This window comes from Cervus canadensis, chromosome 14 (assembly GCF_019320065.1).
Source record: "Cervus canadensis isolate Bull #8, Minnesota chromosome 14, ASM1932006v1, whole genome shotgun sequence".
In the NCBI taxonomy this organism is placed as follows: Eukaryota; Metazoa; Chordata; class Mammalia; order Artiodactyla; family Cervidae; genus Cervus; species Cervus canadensis.
This window is the reverse complement of record NC_057399.1, coordinates 61,673,782-61,700,461: the sequence shown is the minus strand read 5'-3', so window position 1 is coordinate 61,700,461 and position 26,680 is coordinate 61,673,782. Positions and strand designations below refer to the sequence as shown.

At 37.9% G+C, this 26,680-nt stretch overlaps 1 protein-coding gene across 4 annotated transcripts in view; it reads right to left on the bottom strand.

The window, feature by feature from the left end:
- NEK1 (NIMA related kinase 1) overlaps positions 1-26,680 on the bottom strand; it is a 123,031-nt gene that overhangs the window by 5,528 nt on the left and 90,823 nt on the right. For all 4 annotated transcript variants that reach the window (XM_043486699.1, XM_043486703.1, XM_043486701.1 and 1 more), the window contains 7 exons: positions 24,967-25,140; positions 21,167-21,287; positions 12,137-12,225; positions 10,676-10,923; positions 5,244-5,386; positions 1,392-1,603; positions 48-178 (listed from right to left, as the gene is read on the bottom strand). In XM_043486699.1, the coding sequence (XP_043342634.1) occupies positions 48-178; positions 1,392-1,603; positions 5,244-5,386; positions 10,676-10,923; positions 12,137-12,225; positions 21,167-21,287; positions 24,967-25,140 (1,118 nt within the window). The remainder of the gene's footprint in view (positions 1-47; positions 179-1,391; positions 1,604-5,243; positions 5,387-10,675; positions 10,924-12,136; positions 12,226-21,166; positions 21,288-24,966; positions 25,141-26,680) is intronic.

Genomic DNA, 26,680 nt, shown 5'->3' with positions numbered 1-26,680 from the left:
GAATATTTCAAAATTAAATTAAATGTTTTAGCTGATATTTTACTTGCCTTTATTTTTTCATAAACCTCAAAGAACTTTTCGAAGCCTATTTCCTGTTCCAGGTGAAGCCTCAGTTCCTCTAAATGATTAAAGACACTATCGTATTCACATTCACTAGTTATCTCCCCATCACTGTTATCTAAAAAACATAAATAAAAAGAAGACATTTCATGATTTAAAAGACTGAATAAAATAATTCTTGCCATAACTTATTCAACTCCCATTATAAGGGAATACTGTCATTGGGATAGACTACTTGTACTTTCAATAGTAAGTTTCTGTCACTATAATACTTGTCATGTATATAGTTAACCAACATATGTATGTATAAATGTCTTAATAACAATGATACTTTAGAAATGTTTTCTTTCACAGACATAAGCAGTAAATCAGGTTAAGAATAAGAACATTCTAAGAGATGTCAGCTACTTGAGTTTCTAAAAAAAGGAAAAAGCATACCCATATATTCTATACTAAGGCAACCAATCCTAAATACTATTTTTAAAAACTTGGTATTAAATATGGGGCAAAACATGAAAGAACATGCAGATGACGTAAGATATGTATCATAAAACTTGGAAGGCATCTACAAAGGATTATAAATGCTTTATTAGTTTTATTTCATGTACATGCTCAACCAAAGTAATTTGAAAAATTCTAATGAAAGAAAAATTAATACAATATTATTCCTTTTCACATTATCTCCTCTTTCCAAATAAATCATTATTTAAATACACAATTTTTCTGTGCATCTTAGGGTCAATGATATGAATAAGGAACTGTCTTCAAATCAAAAACAAAGTATCAAGGTTTTAAAATTTGCTTTTAGTTTAATCCTGCTGGTTGAGCACTATATGTGGAAGCCCTTTGTAAAACACAAACAGCTAAGAAAACTAAGTTACCATCTTTATAACCAGGAAAATAAGTCAAGAAGTGAAGGATAACAGAATAAAAATGCTTCAAAAAAGCATTTCCATACTTTGTTGTTGTTACTGTTTACTCACTAAGTCATGTCCAGTTCTTTGTGACCCCATGGACTATAACAGCCCACCAGGCTCCTCTGTCCATGGGGTTTCCCAGGCAAGAATACTGGAGTGGGTTACCATTTCCTTCTCCAGGGGACCTTCCTGACCCAGGGCTGGAACCCACGTCTCCTCCACTGGCAGGTAGGTTCTTTACCACTGAGCCATATTTTAGTGGAGAAGAAATGGAGCAACGATGCATGCACACTGTGAGAAAGAGAGTGAGCAGAAGTCAGGGATGCAGAGCAGAGTCAGCCTTATTCAAGGCTGGAAGTGGCTCGTATCAGAGGTCAGAGAGAGACACTGTTCGACATCAGGGCCGCCACGCACCCGAGTGCCACTCCTCGTTGAGGGCGCTCTCGCTGCTGGGGTTGTCATCCTCCTCGCCCACATCTGTGCCATTGGCGGCCTGCTCGGCGTCATCACTGGTCTTCACGCCCGACTCCTCCTCTTCGCTGTAGTCCTCCCCTGGCTGCTCCCGCAGCAGCTGCTCCATGGAGGCCTGGAGCTCCTGTAAGTCTGCGTCAGCCTCTTCAAACACACTGAAATTTAAAAGTTAAAATATCACTAAAACTTTTATTTATTTTGAAATTTTACTTCAACTCAATATGCACACACTCCTTTCCACTTAAAAGTACTCATTGTGATCTGAAAAACACCTATTAGTAGTATTTAACAAAGGAAATAAGTATTCACATAACTGATAAATAAAGTATACAATACATGTTCTGGAATACATAAGCCAAAAGATGGCTTATATAAAGCTGTCCTGATTCGTCAAAGAGAACATGTAACTATCAACATTATTAACTCCTTAAGTTTTAAAAAAATGTTTCAACATTTAAGGGCCAGACTAAATATTCTATTTTCATATAGTTTTAAAGGTTCAGCAAAATTTTGGTGTGGATGTATGACAGCTATGCACCAACCTCACTGGGGTGGGGGTGAGGGGGTCATGCCCTCTTCTACTTTCATTCAATTACAAAAGTGGAAATGAACTGATTTACACAAGTAATATCTTACATTCATATAATACCTTAATTTCTAAAGCAGTTTATCCTATTATTTAAATTTTATCCACACAAAACTCACTTTAGAAACATAAGAACTATGAATCAAAGTGCTCAACTGACTTGTCAAAGCCACACAGTCAATAAATGACAAATATGAGACTTAGTGCTAGGCCTTCTGCTCACTTCTACAAGACCCCAGAAGCACTCAGCAACTCCATTCCTGAGGAGCTGCTCTCTCTACCTGAGGCAAGCAAGTGGAAAAACCTGTAGACTAAGAGTTAATTCGAGTGCTAGATGCACGGAAGTCCTCTGAAAGATGAGGGACCCACATTGAGGATTTCAACTTGCAGAAAAGCAATATTGAGCAGAACACAAGACCGATAAAGGCCTTTCTTAAAGTTTAGACTCTAATGAAATAAACAAGTATTTACTGAAGAACTAAAATAATATTATTATGAGACCTTATACAAAACTTTCATTAACAGAAAAATAATTTTTAATGCAGAAATATCTTTATTTTGTACTTATGTGTACAAACGCTTACACTTTGACATTGCAGCAGCTACAGAAAAGCAAACATCATGATCTAATCAGAATGAGGAAGAGAGCGAGTGTCTAATCTTTTGGATCATGCTTCTCAGAGCATTTAGCTTAGCATTTCATTATCATACTAACATACCATGCACACCTGCTAGGTACCACTGCAGTACAGGGGACTCTCAAGACTTTTCTCCACCACCACAGTTCAACAGCATCAATTCTTCAGCACTCAGCTCTCTTTCTGGTCCAACTCTCACACCCATATATGACTACTGGAAAAACCATAGCTGTGACTAGACGGACTTTTGTTTGCAAAGTAACGTCTCTACTGTTTAATATGCTGTCTAGGTTGGTCATAGCTTTTCTTCCAAGGAGCAAGTATCTTTTCATTTCATGGCTGCAGTCACCATCTGCAGTGATTTTGGAGCCCAGGAAAATAAAGTTTGTCACTGTTTCCATTGTTTCTCCATCTATTTGCCATGAAGTGATGGAACCGGATGCCATGATCTTAGTTTTTCGAATGTTTAATTTTAAGCCAACTTTTTGCTTTTAATAAGAAGATTAAGATCTTTTATGATACGAGCACTGAAAAAATTGTCTCCGGGACTTTAAAATCTGGTCTTGAATTTTCTTTTTAGTAGATTTTCTGGATAAGTGACCATATAAAGTTTGGATCAAGAAATATGTTTCCCAAATAAAAATGTCAAGTGAAATTTCCCTATTTCCAAGAGTAACTTTCTTGGAAAAAACTTAGTTTCCAAATTTTCAAAATAATATTAAAAGCTTCTAACTTTAATTTGAAAATAAAATTGTTATCAACCAGTAATTAAAAAAATATCCACAAATAAGCTATAGCTACTCAGATAGAAATTGATTACTTACAAAAATTTTTTGGAAAAATACTGTTACCCAGGATTTTGTCAACCACAGTGGTGCTGAAATGTTGCCCTGTTCTCCAACTGGCTTAATAAAAATACAACATAAAGTGCTTAATGAGCAACCATAGCCAAGCAGAAGCAAAGATAAAAAGGTGACTTTTCCTCCAAATTTTGAGGCTATCAGCTAAAATCTACAGAACTTTATGTAAAAAAAAGTCAACTTTTATTTTTTGCTTGCTATGTTGCATGGCTTGTGGGATCTTAGTTTCCAACCAGGGACTGAACCTGGGCCCCTGGCAGTAAAAACGTGGAGTCCTAACCACTAGACCACCAAGGAATTCAAAAGTCAACCTTGAAAAGATAAAGTCTGGTTAGAAATTTAAAAACTAACAGGCAAGCCTTAAGAAAAACAAAAACAGAAAACAAAATGCATCAGATACAGTGGTCTTGGCTCAAGAATTATGGGGAGAAAAATTGTGAATCTGGTACCAAGCTTTCAATCAGATCAAAACACACATTCTTTCTATGGAAAGGCAGACGTAAAAAGGAGAAACTTAAATTCCATGGGGTCATAAAGAGTCAGACATGACTGAGCAACTGAACTGAATTGGACTGAAATTTCAAAAGATCAAAAAATAAATCATAAAAACAATAACATTTGGCAACCTACTTTCCTGGTGACTTGAATACACTTGTCGACCTCTCTGGTTTTATTTCCCCAAAAGGTCAGCAACATGTGTCAGATGGCTGAGCAGGCTGATTGACATCAGGGGAGGTGAAGGGTATTACTGTCTAAGTGCTGCCGGTTCTTGCTGCTTTTAGAAGTGTTGGTTAAATTTTCCTCCGGGCTTAAGTAAGATTCATCAGCAATCAATAAGGAGGGAATTTTGTGAAAGCAATTAAGTTACATGTAGAACTCACATGTGAGTATGTGTGTGCACATGAACACACACACACACACACACATGCCCCTATTCCACCTGCTAACTTCCCCCTGCTGTGGTTTGGAGTCACACCCAGTGGAGATGTGTGGACAGAGCTTTCTGGCATCTCCCTGGGGAAGAACAGTGAGCTCTCTCCAGTTTCCCACTGTAGTCCCTGCACCATGTGGCCTCACACTACAAACAGTCTCACCTTGCTGACTCAGTGAAGCACCAGCCATGTCAAGCATTGTGATGGGTGCTCAGGGGCCAATAACACAGAGAACTTCCCAGTAGTCCAGTGGCTAAGAATCCACTGCCAATGCAGGTGACACGGGTTCAGTCCCTGGTCCAGGAAGATCCCACATGCAGTGGAGCAACTAAGGCCATGCGCCCCGAGAGGCCATCTCAATAAGAGAGGGCCCTGAAGTGAGACGTCCTCACACCTCAGGGAAGAGTAGCCCCTGCTCGCTACGACCAGAGAAAGCCCACGTGCAGCAACTAAGACCCAGCAAAGGCAAAAATAAATGACATTAAAATCAATGAATAATTAATTAAAATTAACAAATTAAAATTAAAAAGAAAAAGGAGAACACAATGGTGACCATGTCCTTACATTCCTCAAGTGAAGTTAAGTTATAGTATTTAGAGGCAGACACACATAGTAAAGTTTACTTCACTGTACTTTAAATACGTTGTAAAAAGTTAAAGGAGTAGTTAAAGGTCAGCTATAGATCTTGCTTGAGAAGTGTGGGGGAGTCACCCCTCTCCAGAACATGTGTACACTCAGAAATCCTGTTAGAGTCGGTATCTAAAGGTAATTGTGCTCACATGTCCTCAGAGTCCGACGGTCCTTCCTTAACATGCTCATCTTCCATTTCAAGATTGTCCTGACGTCCATCTCCCACAGTGGGGACATCCATCAGTGTTCTGAACAGTTTGGAGAGGTCTGGAAGTGAACATGTCCGCAACATCTGAAAAAAAGGAACAGATTTCTTATTAGGAGTGAGACAGTGAGAAAATTAAAATGAGAGGAAAAAATTAGAAAACTGGAGCTAGTAATACTCTTGTTATTTATATATATATATATATATATATATATATGCATCAACCACCTGTTTAGAGCTAAAAGCTTCTCAATCTAAGCTGAGAATCTACTTCTCTTAAACTTTAGCTCAGTATTTTATCAAAGATCAAACTAAGCCTAAGTTCCGCTTGGGTTTCTCTGAGAAGTGGCCTTCACAAGTCACAGAGGGTCTTTATCTGGGAGCGCATGTGGGGTGGAGCTGGAGCTGGGGCAGGACTTTCTCACTCACAGCTCTCCATCCCTCTGCCATGGCATGTCTGCTGATTCTTCCTTTCACTTTCTGAAAAGTACACTGTCCGACGTGCTCTGTGTGCTTTCGTCCAAACTGGCTAAGCACCATCCCACACAAACTGGTTGCCCTTTCTATTACTTTACCTTACTGGTCAACACTGATTAAATCAGAGGCCTTCAATTAGAGCAAAGAAGTTCCCACTATTGCCTCCCTGAGCAATGGACTGCGAGTGGTACCCTTCCCACCAGAAGAGACGGCTGGGAAGACAGGCACCCGATGTTCACGCTGAAGAGCGCCAGGAGCAGCGGGGTGGAGAGAACTGAGCGCGCTGAGATGAGGAAGAACAGCACAGGGGAGGCACTTAAAGTGTGAGTGTGTGCTGAGCACGGCCAGAATGACAGGAACAGCCCTGTCCAGCACGCTCAGAAATCAGAGTGAGGAGGAGACAGGGCTATGATACACACACCTAGACAAGTCAGACTCGGGGCTGGGTCAACCCTATGGGAATCTGTAAGGCCTGAAACATGCCTGGTAAGGCCCAGATAAGATCTAAACACCAGATGGGAGACTGTGCAGAACACAGAGTGTTAACTGAGTAAGAAAAGGTATGCACTTGGCCAAATCTACCGGTACAAACTGCTTTTGAGAATAAAAAAGGATAGATTTCTATTATTTGAAGATAATTTACATATTACAGAATGCAAGAGGAAAAAAATGATTATATGGTACAAGATGGTACAGGTACACTGCCTGGTTAAAGTATTTAACAATGGTACTGTCAGCAGAATTTACACTTGAGTTCTTTCTTCTTCTAATGGTTTGAGCCACGTATATCAGAAACCCAGAGGCTGCAAAACATGCAGCCAGTAACAGTTTACCCAGATACACGCTGATCAATAAAAACAAACAGCATATGTGCATTATATATATAAATACAAGGGGACCACACAAAGGGATACAGTATTTTTTAAGCTGAAATAAATTTTAGCCCTGGTAAAATCACCTCAATTCTAGTTTCCTTCATTAGAATAAACTTCATTAAATAAACTTCATAGCCCAACACAAAATAACAGAATTGGAAAGAAATTTCAAGTGGTATGTACCTCTCGGAACAGGTTTACACTCATCAATCCAATAGTTCCTACAGGTCCTGTATTTAAAATCCTATTATTCACAGTCTTTTCTGACAGACTATTAATGTTTCAGATAGGATATTCACCTTCATACAGAAGAATTTTATATGAGAACACTTTCAGTTCTATAATTCTGAGTCTATTAGATCTTTTTCATACTGTTTCAATAATAATCTATAGTTCTGACATTCACAGAAAGAAATCCTCCTGAAAATAGCTACTAATCCAGAACATATTGCCTGAAATCTTACTTCATTTCTAGTTAAGACTAATTTTTCCACAATTTTTTGTAGCATAATTTTGCAGCAAACATTTGGTACCATTATAAATCCCCTCAGATTGTGAGAAAATCTCATCTTTATGGAAAACAAAGTTTTAGAAAACCTCAAAACATTTTAAAAAATGCAGTTCTTTTAGATTTCTCGTCCTTGGTTCTATTTTTTCTTGACAATGAAGACAACCATGTAAAAAGTGAATGAATTAAGTACTAGTTGCACTAATTAGAACTTCACATGAAATGCTACTTAATTCTATCAACTCAGTTTTTCATCTGTAGTATTTTTCATATAAAATTATGTATTATTCTCCAATTATACTACAAAATTGTTCATGATGAGCACATTTGTTTAACATCTACCTACTGCAATTCACTATAACACTAAACCCTCAAAATAGCTTCTACAAATATTTGCTCACTTCAACCCATAAACAAGGCTAAAAATGGAATTAAAACATTAAAACATCATGAACACTTAACAAAGGCAAAAATTATGGACATTATCTAAGAACTGATAGTTTAGCAAATCAAAAGAAGACATTTAGGGCACTTGTGCTCTTTGTGAACTGTACATTAATACTTCCCCCGACTGTGTATTTGCTGTACCAAGGCAAGAAATTCTCAAGTTTTTATAGAGATCAGTCTTCCACTCTATTCCCCATTCGAGAAAGTATCAGTGGAACACATCTGGTCTCTCTCAACTGCTTATTCACTATTCCATTAGATAAGGAAGGTCGAGTGGGAAGGACAAGCAGGTTTACCATTGGGCAAGCTAGTGTGATCCTTATGTACCTCAGATTGTGAGATCTCATCTTTCAACTACTTTACCTTGACCCATTACAAATTTACCTTCAATAATCATTTATGTGTTACACTTTCAATTCTATGGATACTCTGTTACAATTGTCTTATGAAAGCTGCCACTTTATACATGGTGTTTCCTGTCAGAAACAATGCAGTCCAGAAGACAATTTAAAGTCTAGATCTAGTGGAAATGCTCCTTCAAAGTAAAAGTGAAACTAAAATGTTTTTAAATAAACAAAAGTTGAAAAAAATTCATTACCAACAGGGCTACCTAAGAGGTGTTAAAAGAACTTTTTAAAGTGATAGAAAAATAACATGTATGTGCTCAGTTGCTCAGTTGTGTCTGACTTGTTGAAACCCCATGGACTGTAGCCCTCCAGACTCCTCTGTTCATGGGATTTCCCAGGCAAGAGTACTGGAGTGGGTTGCCATTTCCTCCTCCAGGGGATTCTCCTGACCCATGTATTGAACCTGCATTTCTTCAAATTCTACACTAAGTGATGAAGAATGGTTAATATGTAAATATAAAAGACTTCCTGTCATAATATTAACTTTCTCTAAAAGATAATTGAATGCTTAAAGCAAAAATATAGAAATGTACTGTGGAATTTATCATACATACAGAAATAAAAAACATGACAATTCCACAAAGGACAGGCAAGAGAGTGGAAATGGAAATGTACTGTTGTAAGGTTCTGATGCTATAAATGAAGTGGCATAATATTATTTGAATAGAGACTGTGATAATCTAAAGATGTATACTGAAAACTGAGAAGTCTACCAAAAGCAAACAGTAGAGATAAAACACTAAAAAACTCAATCAAAAAGGGAGAATAAAAGCAAAAAAGGAACCAAAAAGAAACGAGACAAATAGAAAATAGTAAAATGATAGTAGCGATAAAACACTAAAAAACTCAATCAAAAAGAGAGAATAAAAGCAAAAAAGGAACCAAAAAGAAATGAGACAAATAGAAAACAAATAGCAAAATGATAAGTTTAATTCAATCATATTAATAATGTCAAAAATTACATTAAATATAAATGACCCAATCACTTTGATTAAATGACTATCATATGGTTAATAAGCAAGACTCAATTACATGACAACTACAAGCAATCTATATGAAATAAGTCTGATGGAAAGGATGTAGGGACTTCCATGGTGGTCCAGGGATTAGGAATTCACCTGCCAATGCAAGAACACAGGTTTGATTCCTGGTCTGGGTGGATTCCACATGATGCGGAACAACTAAGCCTGTGTGCCGCAATTACTGAAGCCTGCTTGCCAGGAGCCCATGCTGTGCAACAAGAGAGGCCACTGTAATGAGAAGTCTATGAACTGCAAGGAAGAGTGTCCCCACTCACTGAAACTAGAGAAAGCCTGTGTATGGCAACAAAGCCCAGATCACACAATAAGTAAATAAATAACCTTACACAAAAATATAAATTAAAAAATAAAGGATGTAAAAATCTATTCCTTGTAAACACTAAGCATTAGGAAGCTAGAATGACTATATATTAAAACCAGGAGGCAAAGTACATTTCAGAACAAGGGGGTAGGTCTAGGGATAGACTGAGTCATTTTATAATGATAAAGGGGTCAATTTATTAAGAAGGTATTATTAATTTATATTCAACTGACTGGAAATTTCAACAGTGCTTTCCCAGTAATTGATAAACAAGGAAGGATACAGAAGGCCTGAATCACACTTTCCCACAGAGACACTTCCTAACAATAAATGTATCAATTCATCCAGAAAACAGAACAAAACTAAATTCTTACTCACTCAATAACAGAGCTTCAAAATACATAGAGCAAAAGCTGACAGAACTGAAAGAAGAAACACATAATTATACAAGTGTAGTTAAAAATTTCAATAGTCTATTCTCAGCAACTAAGAGTTAATGTGAAAGTATTAAAGACAAAAAAAAAAAAAAATCAGTAAAGACAAAGAAAGCATGAACACCAACACTGGACTTAATTTTTGACAATGACAGAAGAATCTACACCCTCGTAAGGAGATCTGTTAGTAGCAGTCACTGCAGCAAAGGAAACTGGAGAGTGACACAAGATATGCCAGAAGGCAACAAATAGAATAATTACAAAAGAGTGTATTTCAACTGTTGAAAGGAAAGGACATAGGAGATCTGCTGGTAAGTGATGATCTTGGCAGCAGCAGCTTCAATGGAGTGGCTCACAGACACACTATGATGTACTGGGAAATGAGCGGAGGGAAAAAAGCAAAGACACATCAAAGAGCTGTGGGATGTGAGATGAGGGGGCTGTGAGCTCACGGAAGTTTACCGTTCACTGTGGGAACCATCAGAGCATGTGTGTGGATGGAATGGCCCATCTCAGAGAAAGAAGTACACGACACAGGCCAGAGAAGAAAAAAGAGGCTGAGGGAGGTTAGGCTCCAAAGATTAAGAAGGATTTCCTTTAATAGAAAAAAGGACACAAACACAGAATGACTTAACATTGAAAAAAAAGAACTTTGGGGAATTTCCTGGCGGTCCAGAGGTTAAGGCTCCCTGACGCCACTGAAGGGGGGCACAGATTCTATCCCTGATCAGGGGACTAAGATCCCACATGCAACATGGCATGGTCAAAAAGTAAAAAAATAAATAGATAAAAAGAAAAATACAGTCAATATTATAGTTTATTAAAGAAAAATAATAGATGTGAAATGCTATCAAATGGATAGTTTTCCATTTGAGGAGCATACTTGCCTTTGGGTTGTTTGCATCAAATAGACCAGTTGAAAGTCCAATCAGCAAGGAATTCTGTTTTTTATTTCTTGGTGGTGAATCAGAGTGAGATCGAAGTGGAAAGGATTCTTCTGGTGAACAGAGAACTGACTGAACCTGAGAACCTGCTTTCAGATGCTCAGAATAAACCACTTTGTGGAAAAATGGTTCCAGTTGCATAGATTTATCTATATCATGCTTAGAGGGTGGAAAATCATCCACTCCAGGTTCTGTGGAATAAAGGAAAGATTACATGAACAGTCTATACAGTACTCAGCTTTCTAAGTGATAATGAAAAAGTTCAGTATTTAACATGAATTACAGGTAAGAAACTCCATGTCTATCAGAAAAACAAAGTCAAAATATATATGTGATTTCACTACCTTACAAATAATCTTCAACCCCAGGGTATGTTTTATTATCAGAAAGGAGATTTAATTTGTTAAATACTTCCATTATATCGGAAGTTAGAAAATGTAGACACAAATCCAAGGACATGTGAGAAAATACTGTTTAAACACTCATACTTAATAGATCCAGTTTAACTTCGTTCCTATAGGTAAGATATTAAAAAACTGTACTTCTTATATTTTAATTAATGCTATTAGAAATAAGAAGACCACTTATTTAATGTCCTCAGATAGTGGCTTAGCTTTGGCAAACAATTCTTTTTGTTTTGAACATTCAGCAAGAAAACTGATCAAAAAGGTTTTATTGCCCACACTGACAAACAATACAGGCTTACAAATGGAGAGTACAGCAACCATAAAAAAGAATAAAATCCTGCCATTTGCAGCTACATAGATGGATTCAGAGAATATAATGCTTTGTGAAATAAGTCAGATAGAGAAAGATTAATACTGTATGATATCATTATATGTGGAATCCAAAAAATAATACCAATGAATCTATATACGAAATAGAAACAGACTCACAGACATGGAAAACAAACATGTATAAACCAAAAGGGAGAGGGATGGGGAGGGACAAATTAGGAGTATGGGATTAATTATTATTAATTATAATAATCATATAACTACTGTAATAATTATGTAGATGTTAATATAGTGATATATTTTATAAATCATTAACAATTATTATTTATTTTGTATTCTGCACAAAATAAATAACCAACAAGGACCTACTGTCACACGGGAACAATTCCCGGCATCTTGTAATAACCTATAATGGAATCTAACCTGCAAATTAAAAAAAATGAATCACTAGCCTATGCACCTGAAGCTAATATAGTATTATAAATCAACTATACTCCAAAAATGTAATAAAAAATAAATACAGAGTCCAATGCACTACGTCTATAACATTTTTTAAGTGATTAAGGTGAATGATAAGCAATGCTCTCTATTAACATACAGTCCAAATGGAACAGGTTAGTGCTAACAACCTTCGAGAAAGTAATCAGGCCAATGCTGTGATGCTCACCTACATGAACCTCACTAACGTGATCCACACTGCTCGGGGCTTTATCTTCAGAAAGTTCATTTTGCTGAATGGTGATCCTATCTTCCAACCTGCCATAAACAGATACACCAGTTACAAAAGCAAAATTTACCTGCAATACAAGTACTCTCAAACACAGACAAGTAGAGCACAGGTCACTAGCGTCCTGTGATCCCACTTCCAAATGTTATTCTCACTTACAGTGGCCCTCACAAGCACATCCTACCCTTCAGTTGTTCAAACCTCCACCAGTCATGCTCATTCACGACACCAGCCTCCACATTCTCATCACAATGGTTCCCAAAGTGAAGCCCCTAAGTGCCAGTAACACCTAGGAACCTGTCTGAAATGCAAATTCTCAGGCCTTGCCCTAGCCCTGTGTATTAGGAACTTTGAGGGATATGGCTGACCAAACTGTATCCCTTTAGAGCAAAATGTATCCCATTATAGCAAAATGTTGTAATGTTTAAGAACTGCCATTTTAACGAATCAAAATGCCTCCTAATAGCAGAAAACAGAACACGATTATACTAATACCATGAAATACTTTGCAATTATTTAAAAAACAAAGTACAGATCTGTATAACCAGATATGCATCAAGGGTCAAGATATATTATTAAGTAAGTAAAGTAACTTTCAGACCAAATGATATAAAATGCTGTTAGATTTGAAACAATGCTGTTCAGCACAGTAAAATAAAAAGAATAGTTTGTATAAAAATTTTTAACTCTTAAAGGGAGTGAACTGATTTATGTAAAGAACTCACAATTTTTCTCTCAATAAATGTTGGGAACTACATTCATGTACTATTTGCTAACAAAATTATAAAGACGAGAAGAGCATATTCCAAAAGGTACCAATAATTTATTTCTGGGCTTTCGGTTATAGTTCAGTTCAGTTGCTAAGTCATGTTCGACTCTTTGTAACCCCATGGACTGCAGCACACCAGGCTTGCCTGCCCTTCAGCATCTCCCAGTGTTTGCTCAAACTCATGTCCATTGAGTTGGTGATGACATCCAAACATCTCATCCTCGGTTGCCCCCTTCTACTCCTGCCCTCAAACTTTTCCAGCATCAGGGTCTTTTCCAATGAGTTAGTTCTTCATATCAGGTGGCCAAAGTATTGAAGTTTCAGCTTCAGCATCAGTCCTTCCAATTAATATTCAGGACTGATATCTTTTAGGATTGACTAATTTGATCTCCTTGCAATCCAAGGGACTCTCAAGAGTCTTCTCCAACACCATAGTTCAAAAGCATCAATTCTACAGCACTCAGCTTTCTTTATGGTCCAACTTTCACATCCATACATGACTACTGGAAAAATCATAGTTTTGACTAAGCAGAGCTTTGTTGGCAAAGCAATGTCTCTGCTTTTTAACATGCTGTCTAGGTTGGTCATACCTTTTCTTCCAAGGAGCAAGTCTTTTAATTTCATGGCTGCAGTCACTAACTGCAGTGACTTTGGAGCCAAGTCCCTCACTGTTTCCCCTGTTTCCCCATCTATCTGCCATGAAGTGGTGGCACCAGATGCCAAGATCTTAGTTTTCTGAATGCTGAGTTTTAAGCTAGCCTTTTCACTCTCCTCTTTCACTTTCATCAAGAGGCTCTTTAGTTCCTCTTCACTTTCTGCCATAAGGGTGGTTTCACCTGCATATCTGAGGTTATTGATATTTCTCTTGGCAAACTTGATTCCAGCTTGTGCTTCACCCAACCCGGCATTTTGCATGATGTACTCCGCATATAAGTTAAATAAGCAGGGTGACAATATACAGCCTACATACTTCTTTCCCAATTTTCAACCAGTCCATTGTTCCATGTTCAGTTCTAACTGTTGCTTCTTGACCTGCATATAGATTTCTCAGGAGGCAGGTCAGGTGGTCTGGTATTCCCATCTCTTTAAGAATTTTCCATAGTTTGTTGTTGTGATCCACAGAGTCAAAGGCTTTGGCGTAGTCAGTACGGCAGAAGTAGATGCTCTTCTGGAATTCTCTTGCTTTTTCTGTGATCCAACAGATGTTGACAATTTGACCTCTGGTTTCTCTGCCTTTTCTCAATCCAATTGAAGTTCTTGGTTCACGTACTACTGAAGCCTTGCTTGGAGAATTTTCAGCATTACTTTGCTAGCGTGTAAAATGAGTACAATTCTGTGGTAGTTTGAACATTCTTTAGCATTACCTTTCTTTGGGATTGGAGTGAAAACTGACCTCCTCCATCCTGTGGCCACTGCTGAGCTTTCCAGATGTGCTGGCATACTGAGTGCAGCACTTTTAACAGCACCATCTTTTAAGTTTTGAAATAGCTCAGCTGGTATTCCGTCACCTTCACTAGCTTTGTTCGTATGTTTCCTAAGGCCCACTTGACTTTGCATTCCAGAATGTCTGGCTCTAGGTGAGTGATAACACCATGTGGTTATCTGGGTCATTAAGATCTTTTTTGTATAGTTCCTCTATGTATTCTTGCCACCTCTTCTTAACATCTTCTGCTTCTGTTAGGTCCATACCATTTCTGTCCTTTATTGAGCCCATCTTTGCAGGAAATGTTCCCTTTGTATCTCTAATTTTCTTGGAACAGATCTCTAGTCTTTCCCATTCTATTGTTTTCCTCTATTTCTTTGCACTGATCATTTAGAAAGGCTTCCTTATTGCTCCTTGCCATTCTTTGGAACTCTGCATTCAAATGGGTATATCTTTCCTGTTCTCCTTTTCCTTTTGCTTCTCTTCTTTTCTCAGCTATTTGTAAGGCCTCCTCAGACAACCATTTAGCATTATGCACTTCTTTTTCTTGGAGATGGCTTTTCTTTTTTTGATTATAAGGCAATTTTAATTTTGCTAGTACTTTTTCTGCTGCTGAGTCACTTCAGTTGCGTCCAACTCTTTGGAACCCCATGGACTGTAGCCTGCAAGACTCCTTTATTCACCGGATTTTCCAGGCAAGAATACTGGAATGGGTTGCTATTTACTCCTCCAGGAATCAAACCCACATCTTTCATGTCTTCTGCATTGACAGGCGGGTTCTTCACTACTAGCACCACCTGGGAAGCCCCATAAATGTAAACTCATTTAGTTCATCTCAAATTTAAATAATTTTTAACCTTTTCAGTTTTAAATTTTGAGTAACTCTTATTTTTATTTTAAAAAGTTATTTATTTTTAATCATACAAGTAATATATTTTTTCATTTAACATGTAATCCTTGAGTCCTCAAAAAGGGAAACATAAAATACCATCTGCTACAGCAATTCCACTCTGGATATAGACTCAAAAGAACTGAATACAGATGTACAAAGGCTTGTACACAATGTTTACAGAAGCACTATTCAAAACAGGCAAAAGGCAGAAACTACCCTGGAAATGACCACCATCATCTGCTGAATGCTATCAACTGCACAATGTATAAAAATATAGGGTATAGTCATATAAGGAATATTATTCATGAAAAAGAATGAAGAACTGACACATCCTACAACACAGACAAGTCCTGAAAGCAGTATGCTAAGTAAGGGAAGGCAGATACAAAAAGCCACATACTGTGATTCTACAGGAAATGTCCAGAATAGGCAAATCCATGAAGGCAGATCAGTGGTGGCAGGAGCTGGGGAGGTGAACATGAAAAGTGGGTGCTTATAGGTACAAAGGTTCCACTGGGGTCGAGAAAAATGTATTGGAAACATAGAGTATAACATTGTACACTTCAAAATTATTAAAATGATAAAATCATATAAATAAATATATTTATATATTTGTCTCAATGAAAAAGTTTTTTCCCTTTAGGATTTCCCTAAACAATCAAAATCCCAGTTGCTTTTACTATTATCAGTTTTATATACATCTTACTATACTTTTCCCCTAAATTTATATAAATCTATATATGCACTTAAGAACATTTTATAGGATTATCACAGTATTGTTCTAATATATGGAAATACTTTTTATTCAATATCATCAGATTATCAAATACTCTGGACATATTTCTGTATTTATACAAGGAGTTCCATTTAATTTCAGTGCTGCATACTACCCATTAAACAGTATACTTTGTTTTGACTTTGCTAAGTCGTATTCGACTCTTTGTAACCCCACGGACTGCAGCACACCAGGCTTGCCTGTCCTTCAGCATCTTCCAGAGTTTGCTCAAACTCAGGTCCATTGAGTTGGTGATGCCATCCAAACATCTCATCCTCTGTCACCCCCTTCTCCTCCTGCCCTCAATCTTTCTTAGCATCAGGGTCTTTTCCAATGAGTTAGTTCTTTGCATCAGGTGGCCAAAGTATTGGAGTTTCAGCATCAGTCCTTCCAATGAATATTCAGGGTTGAGTTCCTTTAGGATGGACTGATTTGATCTCCTTGCAGTCCATGGGACTCTCAAGAGTTTTCTCCAGCACCACAGTTCAAAAGCATCAATTCTTCGGCACTCATCCTTCTTTATGGTCCAACTCTCACATCAGCACATGACTACTGGAAAACCACAGCTTTGTCTAGATGGACCTTTGTCAGCAAAGTGATATCTCTGCTTTTTAATATGCAGATTTAAAATATTTAGGTTTGTCAAAGCTTTTCTTCCATGGCGCAAATGTCTTTTAATTTCATGGCTGCAGTCACCATCTACAGTGATTCTGAAGCCCAAGAAAATAAAATCTGTCACTGCTTCCATTTTTTTCCCCATCTTTGCCATGATGGATGCCATGATCTTAGCTTTTTGAATGCTGAGTTTTAAGCCAGCTTTTTCCCTCTCCTCTTTCACTTTCATCAAGAGGCTCTTCAGTTCCTCTTCACTTTCTGCCGTTAGAGTGACCTCATATGCATATCAGAGTTTGCTGTTTCTCCCAGCAATCTTGATTCCAGCTTGTGATTCATCCAGCCTGGCATTTGGCATGATGTACTCTGCATATAGGCCTTCCCAGGTGGCTCAGATGGTAGTGTCTGCCTGCAATGTGGGAGACCCAGGTTTGATCCCTGGATTGGGAAGATACCCTGAAAAAGGAAATGGCAACCCACTCCAGTACTCTTGCCTGGAAAATTCCATGGAGGAAGGAGCCTGGTAGGCTACAGTCCATGGGGTTGCAAACAGTCAGACACGACTGAGCAACTTCACACTCTGCATATAAGTTAAATAAGCAGGGGGGCAATATACAGCCTTGATGTACTCCTTCCAACTTTGAACCAGTCCATTGTTCCATGTCTGGCTCTAACTGTTGCTTCTTGTTCTGCATACAGTTTTCTCAAGAGACAGGTAAGGTGATTTGGTATTCCCATCTCTTTAAGAATTTTCCACCATTTGCTGTGATAAACTGTCAAAGGCTTTAGCATTGTCAGTGAAGCAGAAGTAGATATTTTTTTAATTCCCTTGCTTTTTCTATGATCCAACAGATGTTAGCAATTTGATCTCTGATTCCTCTGCCTTTTCTAAATCCAATTTGTTCATCTGGAAGTTCTTGGTTCATGTACTGTTGAAGCCTAGCTTGAAGGATTTTGAACATTACCTTGCTAGCTTGTGAAATTAGTTTAATTGTACAGTAGTTTGAACACTCTTTGGCATTGCCTTTCTTTGAGATTGGAATGAAAACTGTCCTTTTCTAGTCTTGCGGCCACTGCTGAGCTTTCCAAATTTGCTGGCATATTGAGTACAGCACTTTAACAGCATTATCTTTTAGGACCTGAAATAGCTCAGCAGGATACTTAGAACAGTGTTTTTAGCCACTTGCTTATTACTGATCAGACTATTTCAAATGATTTCCTGTGACTCTCCTGAAATAAACATTCTTGCACATGCTTCTCTGTATCCATGTCCAAGTCCAGCCCACCTCCTGTTTTCACAGATAAAGTTGCACTGGAGCAGCCGCACTCACCTGTTTATGTGTTACCTATGGTTGCTTTTGCAGATGAAAGACAGCACCGAATAGCCACATCACAGAGCATATGGTCGACAGGCCCAAAAAAGTTCACTATTTGGCCCTTTACAGAAAACATCTGACATCCCTTGTTATGAGCAGAGCAAAGGAATGAACTTCCAATTATTATTTTAAGGAGGAAAGTAACAAGAACACCAAAATATGACAGTGATTTCCCAGACAATAAGGAACTATAAGAGGACTCTCCTGAGTACTAATACAAAAATCCTGAAATTGTCATACTGAGTGAAGTAAGTCAGACTGAGAAAGACAAATATATGATACTGCTTCTATGCGGAATTCAAAAAAAAAAAAAAAGGTACAAATGAACTTATTTATAAAACAGAAATAAAGACACAACTGTAGAAAACAAACTCATGATGACCAGGGGGTAAGGGAGGGGGATAAACTGGAAGATTGGGGTTGAGATACACACACTACTATATACAAAACAGATAAATAAGAACTTGCTTATAGCACAGGGAACTCTACTCAGTACTCTGTAATGGCCTACATGGGCACAGAATCTAAAAAAGAGTGGGTATATGTGTATTTGATTCACTCTGCTGTACAGCTGAAACTAGTACAACATTGTAAATCAACTCCAATAAAAATTATACTCCAATAAAAATTAATTTTAAAAATTAATGGCAAAAAAAATCACAAAATGAAGTATTAGCAAACAGAAGTACATTAAAATTAGCAAACAGAAGACCAAGCAGAGTTTACTAAGATATGCAGGATAATTCAATATTAGGTAACCTATTAATTTATTATGCTGATAGACAAGGGAAAACAATTACATGATGCCAAAATGTCATTTGATATAATACATTCCAGACTTTTTAGCCAGTAAAATGTGTAGACACTGCTTGAGCTAGAAATTATAGTTATGCCTAATGATGTTTAACATTAGAAACATTTCACTGAAGTTAAGAACAAGAGAGAGAAGCCTATTTCCAATATTTAACTGTATAAAATGTACTAAGTGATGCTACTGGAGAGAAATAAATGTGTATGAAAAAAACTGGAAAGACAGAAAGCCATCATTATTTTCATATGATTGTGCATATGAAACATACAAAAGATTCAACTGAAAGTCTAAATGAACAGTAGTAGGATACCAATAAGAGAGTGGTAACAAAACCAACATAAAGAAAGTGTAAGCTTTCATATAAACCATTTCATATAAAACTTTTAGTTTCACGATCTCACAGAGGAACAGTTATCATTTATAAAATAATCACAAGATAATATAGCCAGGAATAAGCTTACCAATAACAGTGCAGAGATTAGATGAAAGCTTGAATTGGGTGGGAAGGGGAGGCGACTATATTTATACACATGCAAATTAAGCTCACTAAAGGTTATCCACTGTAGCATCATCTGTAATAGCAACTACATACTATGTAAATATATAGCAACTATTTACTATGTAAATGGAAACTACATAAATATATAAATACTATATATTTATAGTCACAAATACAACTATATACTATGGTATATCCATATATTGGAACACTATGTAGCCTTAAAGTAGCAAAAAAGAGGAAGCCCTCTGTGTATTAATATGAAAAAATTCTCCAATTACTGACATAAAATGGTGGAAAAAACTCTGTGCCTTATAATAACAACTATATTTAAAAGTGAAGGTGAAAGGCACTCAGTCGTGCCTGACTCTTTGTGACCCTACGGACTATAAACCTCCAAGCTCCTCTGTCCGTGGAATTCTCAGGCAAGAATAGTGGCGTGAGTAGCCTTTCTCTTCTCCAGGGGATCTTCTTAACCCAAGGGATCAAACCCAGATCTCCCCCACTGCAGGTGGATCTTTACCATCTGAGCCACAAGGGAAGTCCAAAAATAAATGACCCAATCAAAAAATGGGCCAAAGAAAGACATTTCTCCAAAGAAGACATACAGATGGCTAACAAACACATGAAAAGATGCTCAACATCACTCATTATCAGAGAAATGCAAATCAAAACCACAATGAGGTACCATTACACGCCAGTCAGGATGGCTGCTATCCAAAAGTCTACAAGCAATAAATGCTGGAGAGGGTGTGGAGAAAAGGGAACCCTCTTACACTGTTGGTGGGAATGCAAACTAGTACAGCCACTATGGAGAACAGTGTGGAGATTTTTAAAAAACTGGAAATAGAACTGCCATATGACCCAGCAATCCCACTTCTGGGCATACACACTGAGGAAACCAGATCTGAAAGAGACACGTGCACCCCAATGTTCATCGCAGCACTGTTTATAATAGCCAGGACATGGAAGCAACCTAGATGCCCATCAGCAGATGAATGGATAAGGAAGCTGTGGTACATATACACCATGGAATATTACTCAGCCATTAAAAAGAATTCATTTGAATCAGTTCTAATGAGATGGATGAAACTGGAGCCCATTATACAGAGTGAAGTAAGCCAGAAAGATAAAGAATTACAGCATACTAACACATATATATGGAATTTAGAAAGATGGTAACGATAACCCTATATGCAAAACAGAAAAAGAGACACAGAAGTACAGAACAGACTTTTGAACTCTGTGGGAGAAGGCAAGGGTGGGATGTTTTGAAAGAACAGCATCGAAACATGTATATTATCAAGGGTGAAACAGATCACCAGCCCAGGTTGGATGCATGAAAAAGTGCTTGGGCCTGGTGCACTGGGAAGACCCAGAGGATCGGGGGGAGAGGGAGGTGGGAGGGGGGATCGGGATGGGGAATACATGTAAATCCATGGCTGATTCATGTCAATGTATGACAAAAACCACTTCAATATTATAAAGTAATTAGCCTCCAACTAATAAAAATAAATGAAAAATAAAATAAATAAAAGTGAGGGAGACTATATCTTTGCTTTTGCTTCTGTATATATTAACCATGTTTGGAAAGAGGACAGAGTGGGAATTTGCTGGGTGGGGACAAAAGTGGGAAACAGACCTTTCACTGTATATTTTGCTTGCTGATTTCTGAACCTCAAGAATGTGATACCTATTCCCAAATTAACTATTTTCCTAATTGATTTAATGTAATATTGGGTTACTCCAGTATTTCTGTGAAAGGCATGACATGAAGGGAGCAGGTGTGAAATGTAGGGAAGAGGTGACGTACTCAACCTCCTCTGCTCCTTCTCTCTCACTGACCCACATGTCGAGAACGGGGTGGGGCAAACCGCCATCTCTGTCTGCTCCACTTGGCTCCTGCAGTACTTCTGCCTCCAAGTCAGCAGGCTCTGCAAGGCAAAAATCCACTTAGAGAAAACAGAATAAATCTCTTATAGATGATCATACCTCGTTTCAGGCTAATGTAGTAACTCTAACAAAAAATCAGTAGGTTATCTATCTTAATCTTACTGTCTTTACACTCTAGTTATTTCTGAAATAACAGACTTCTCCTTTTGCATTTTCATTGCAATAAAAATACCCAGAAGAAATATTGTGTACTCTGTATTTTTCATTATTATAGAAAAGTTTTTCTTCATTAACATTTCAGTAATATATAAATTGCTTTCTAGAAGATATAAAAACTTAAAGAATAACACTATCTGTGGCCAGAAATATGGACAGAGAGTAGAATATAATACCACTGATTAGTAACTGATTAGAAAGCTCAATCATCAAAAATTAAAAAAAAAAAAAACCCTCTTACCTGGACTTTCACAGTGAAAAGGTAAATATAACTAGGGTGCTAAATCTATTTTCCTAAACCCTCAAATAATTAATAACCAGGGAACTATCTCTGTTCTCTGGCAGTGGCTCATCTTTCACCTGGGTGATATTTCCTGAAAGTTAACAGCAATGAGAAGAGAATTTCTCTCTTCGTTTCTTAATTTCTCTTTTTCCTGTCCAATTCAAATTATTGATACTTTCTTGTTTCAGCCACCATGGCCACTCCTTTTTTTCCTTCTCTATTTTAAAAGTTTCTAGTTAGTTGTCCTATTTAGAGAGATGATTGGTATTGTACCAATCCTTAAAATTTTTATCTTTTATTCAAATGATTTTTTGGTCACCCTTACAAGAAAGCACTTGGAGCAGTGGTGTCCTGCTCAAAATTTTTTAACCGAGTAACTGTTCTCTGGCACCTTAAGCCACATCAATGTGATTCATTCCACAAACTAGATTTGTGACTGTACTGCCCACAAAGGCAACAATATTTACTACATGGCTCTTGCAGAAAAACTGTCCCAGCTCTTGTCCCAGCTCTAATAGGCTATACAGTCACTATTATTAAATATACACCTAACAGGTTCTTTTTTTTTTTTAAGAAAAGACATAAGATAATCATTAACTAAGATTCTAGTGAACAAGACGATTTCACAAGACTACAAGGTCACACATGTGGCAGCTGTCCAGTCTTCCTCTCATCCAGAGGGAGCTCTGTTTTCCCAAGTCCCTGAGTCTGGATCAGCAGTGTGACGGCCTGGACCAGTGGAGTACAGCTGGAGTCCTGTAGGCTTGGCCCACATCCAGCCTTTTGAGAGAATTGGCAGTTTCCACCTTGGAATCCGGAAGCTTAAACCACCAAGAAAGCAGTTTAAGGGCCCTGGAGAGACAACATGGCAAGGCCCTGAGACTCAAAGCACGGGAGTGGGACCCAGCAGCACAGGCCCAGCCGAGCCGAGGCGCCAGCTGTGCAGACAGCACCTCCCACCCAAGTAAGCGCAGCCGATGGCTCAACACCACTGAGCGATGCCAGCTGATGCCGTGAGGAGGAGAAGGAAAGTCCCAGCTCCTAATCCACAGAGTGTGAGATAAATCAAGACCGTTCTTTTAAGTCACTAAGTCTGGGAAGCAAACTGATTTGCAGCGAGAGATAACTGAAACAGAATCTCCTATCTGAAGATAGGGTGTTGACACCACAAAGGTTAGATATGTACACTGCTCTGGGGACAGGCCAGCATCTGACACTGAAAGGTTTCAAGAAGGCTGTGGTGAGAGCCTGGCCCGTGAAGAGTGGTTATTGGAGGCTGGAGGAAAGGGCATTCTTGTGACATGGTGGCAGAAAGTGTTGCCCTGTGACATGAAAAAGGATGAAAGAAAAGGCACCTAAGAGATTCAGTGACCGAGCTAAGGAGCTATCTGAGTAGACCATTTACAGTGCCAGTGAGATTCCTAAGGTAGCCACTTATAAACCACAAGGAGAAAAAGGTGAGTTGAAGAAAGATCAGTTTAGCTCATGAGGAGAACTCAGAAGAGGAAGTTTCTCAAGGGAAAAGATGCCTCCAGATAGACACTAACCTCAGGCAAAGTATGCCTGAGGTCTCAGGGCAAAGACAGAGGTCAAAAACAGAAGGCCGTCAGACTTTCTGCTGGGGCACAGAAGGATTTAAAGGTCTGTCTTTCTGACTCTTGCTGTTGAACAAGAGGATTGCTGAGCATCTCAATTGCCTTCCTCACAGCAACTGCAGGCAGAGAGGGCACGGTCTCAAAAAACAAACCCAAACCAAAAACCCCAGTGGTTTTTCACTAAATGTCAATAACATTCACACAAAATTCACAAAATCATTAATACTTGCAGAAGCACTCCCCAGCGTGATTGAAAGATACAGCCCAACAGAAGAGCCTTTGAGGGCACCAATGTTTGCTGGGAGGGAAGCAAGCTGGCCAAGCTACTCCTGGTGGGATCCCGTTTCTATGTACCCACAATCTTGTACCTTCCCTGTTTTTGACAAGGGGTCTCAGTTCCTCGTCATCACTGTTAGATTTATGAATGAAAAAGCAAGTGAAAAGAACTCTCTAGGTCTTCAGATTGAAAGTAAATGTATTCAAAGAACTGCACCCAAAGAACCTCATATAAACACAGGTCTGACCTTGATGACAACATCTGAGCCAATATCATAATAAGATGTGGCTATGAAGAGTCAGGGTATTCTGCATGTGAGGGGATATAAATAAGTTTGGTAAAAGGGCAGACTTTGACATTAAAGATGGCTACAAATACAAAGACTCCTGACAGCCCACCGGACTGAAAGGAGATCAAACCAGTCAATCCTAAAGGAAATCAACCCTGAATATTCACTGGAAGGACTGATGCTGAAGCTCCAATACTTTCACCAGCTGGTATGAAGAGCCGACTCATTGGAAAAGACTGTGACACTGGGAAAGACTAAAAGCAGGAGGAGAAGGGGACAACAGAAGATGAGATAGTATCATTGACTCAACTGACAGAAGTTTGAGCAAACTCTGGGAGATGGTGAAGGACAGTAAAGCCTGGCATGCTGCAGTCCGTGAAGTCACAAAGAGCTGGATATGACTAAATGACTGAACAACAATAACAAAATATTTAACCCTTTTACCCTTGAGAGGTGCCTGCTTCCCCTCCCTCTGAATCCAGGCTTGTTTGTAACTGCTTTGACCAATGAAATACAGCAGAAGCAACCCTGTGCCAGTTCGGAGACTAGCTTCTACAAGGATAAGCAGCTTCTGCCTGTGTACCTGTGAGCCATGGAAGACGTCAGACCATCCTGCTGGACAGAGTACAGAGAAAGGCCTGGAGGCTGTATGAAAAGGAAGGGACCAGCCTCACCATCTTCCAGTTGTAGCAGTCAGGACACCAGCTAAGCCCTCTTGGACCCATGAGACCAGGTCATCACAGAGAGGAGAACACACGCACGAGAAAAGCACGGGGGTGAGCCAGGGCCTGACTCAGTTCCCAACAACAAGATGAGGAGACAGAGTAAAACTGGCCGTTGTTCCAACATTGGGAGACAGAGTAAAACGGATGTTCTAACACTAAGTTTTGGGGTGATCTGCAATGTGGTGATAAAAAAAGACCTGGCACTAGAAAAATAGTGAACCTAATTTGAGATCAATCACCCAAACATAAACAAATATTTTGAAGGTTTGTTTATAAGGAAGACAATGAAGTATTATTAAACCAAATAAATCTCCTTTTGCCCCATGAAAACATACCCTCCAAATCTTCTGGTTTCAATGCTGTCTGTGGAGATGCTTCACTAATGTTTGGCCTGTTTGTCTCAACCGAAGAATCAACAGTAGCTGATGGGTTCATTTCAAGTGAAATACATTTCACTTTTTCTTCTTCAATAATTAAGGATTTGCAATTCTCCCTTTCAGGAGAAATCTCTGAAACAACAAAAATGAAAAATCATGTTATGTCCTCACACTGACTTGACTTTTATCTTCAATAGCATTTAGAACACAGTTCATTCTCACAGCAGGTAATTACTAGTTAAGTTCTGTTATGTACTAGAAATTAATAAATGATTAAGGTACATGATAGTCAAATTAAATTTAAATTCAAAGGCATTTTTTTTGTTATAAAGATACTGTTTTGCAGGCTTTTCAGATCAGTTAGGAAAATGTTTGACTTTACTTAAAAATCACAGCTCTCATTCAATTTAAAAGTGTTTTGAACTTAAGACATTTCAACATCAAAGTTATGTATGACACAACAGTGTATGAACCTTTTTGAAGGACTGACACTTAGTTTAATGACTAATTTACTGCTTGGGTGTTTATGGTGTTCTCCACTTGAGAAACCAGCGATACTCTTTCTTGAGTACCTAGTTCTCTGTACATTCTCCTCTAAGCTCTGTACCTCATCTGTAATTACTGATGACAAGCAGAGCTATGAAGATGTATCAAACTGTACAACTGAATAGAATATTTTTCTAAAACTATGATGTCATACACAGATGATATGACTGACCATCAAAACCCTTCTATTCACTGGGCTGGGTCTACATTATGCCTGTGGATAGACATTTTAATGATTATGAACTATACACATTTCTTAAAATAAAATGTATTTCTTAAAATAAAATTTGTAAATATACAGAATGAAGTCATATCATTCATATGTGTGCAGTTTAGAAGTAATACTGTCAAATTAATAAAAACATATTTCACCTTTGTTGTATGAACGTAATTTTATTTTTCAAAACCACATTCATATATGGTTTTGGTGAGTGATTACATATGTATGCATAGGAATGCTTTGTTCAAATGTATTTCAGATTTTCAATGATCATAAACAAACCTTAACTTTTTGTATAAAAACTCTTTATGTAATATAAAATGTATAATATTATATATAATATTCAGAATACAATTATTTTGATAAGTTAGTTTGCATTTTTAATGTCTCAGTTGCAGTATTTAGTTATTTGAAACATACTGAAGCTTGACAATAGTTACAAAATAATATAGTTACTTGATAATAAAGCTACAAATACCAAGTGGTGAAAAAATTTAAAAATAAAAATAAATTTCTAAGGTGGTTAACATATGGTTTATGCCTCTTCCTTTAGGTGAAACTTTTACATATATACAGAAATGTCAGAATTACATACATACATATATATATGTGTATATATACACATACATACATATGTATATGTGTTTATATATATCAGGATGATATCTTTAAAATTATGAACTCATGTTTTTGTGTGTTTTTGTGGCAAGTGCTCAGAAACTTTCCATCCTTTTAACTGCTGTCTGGAGAGCATTGATTTGCCCAGAACAGCTCACTGCAATGATCGGAAGACACCCAAGTCAGCCACATCCACTCCTTGGAGATGCTGCTCTCCAGTTCACTACTGGGAGCCCCCACCCGAGTTCTGTCTCAGCTAACCTGCTAGATTTATGTCTACACCTTGAA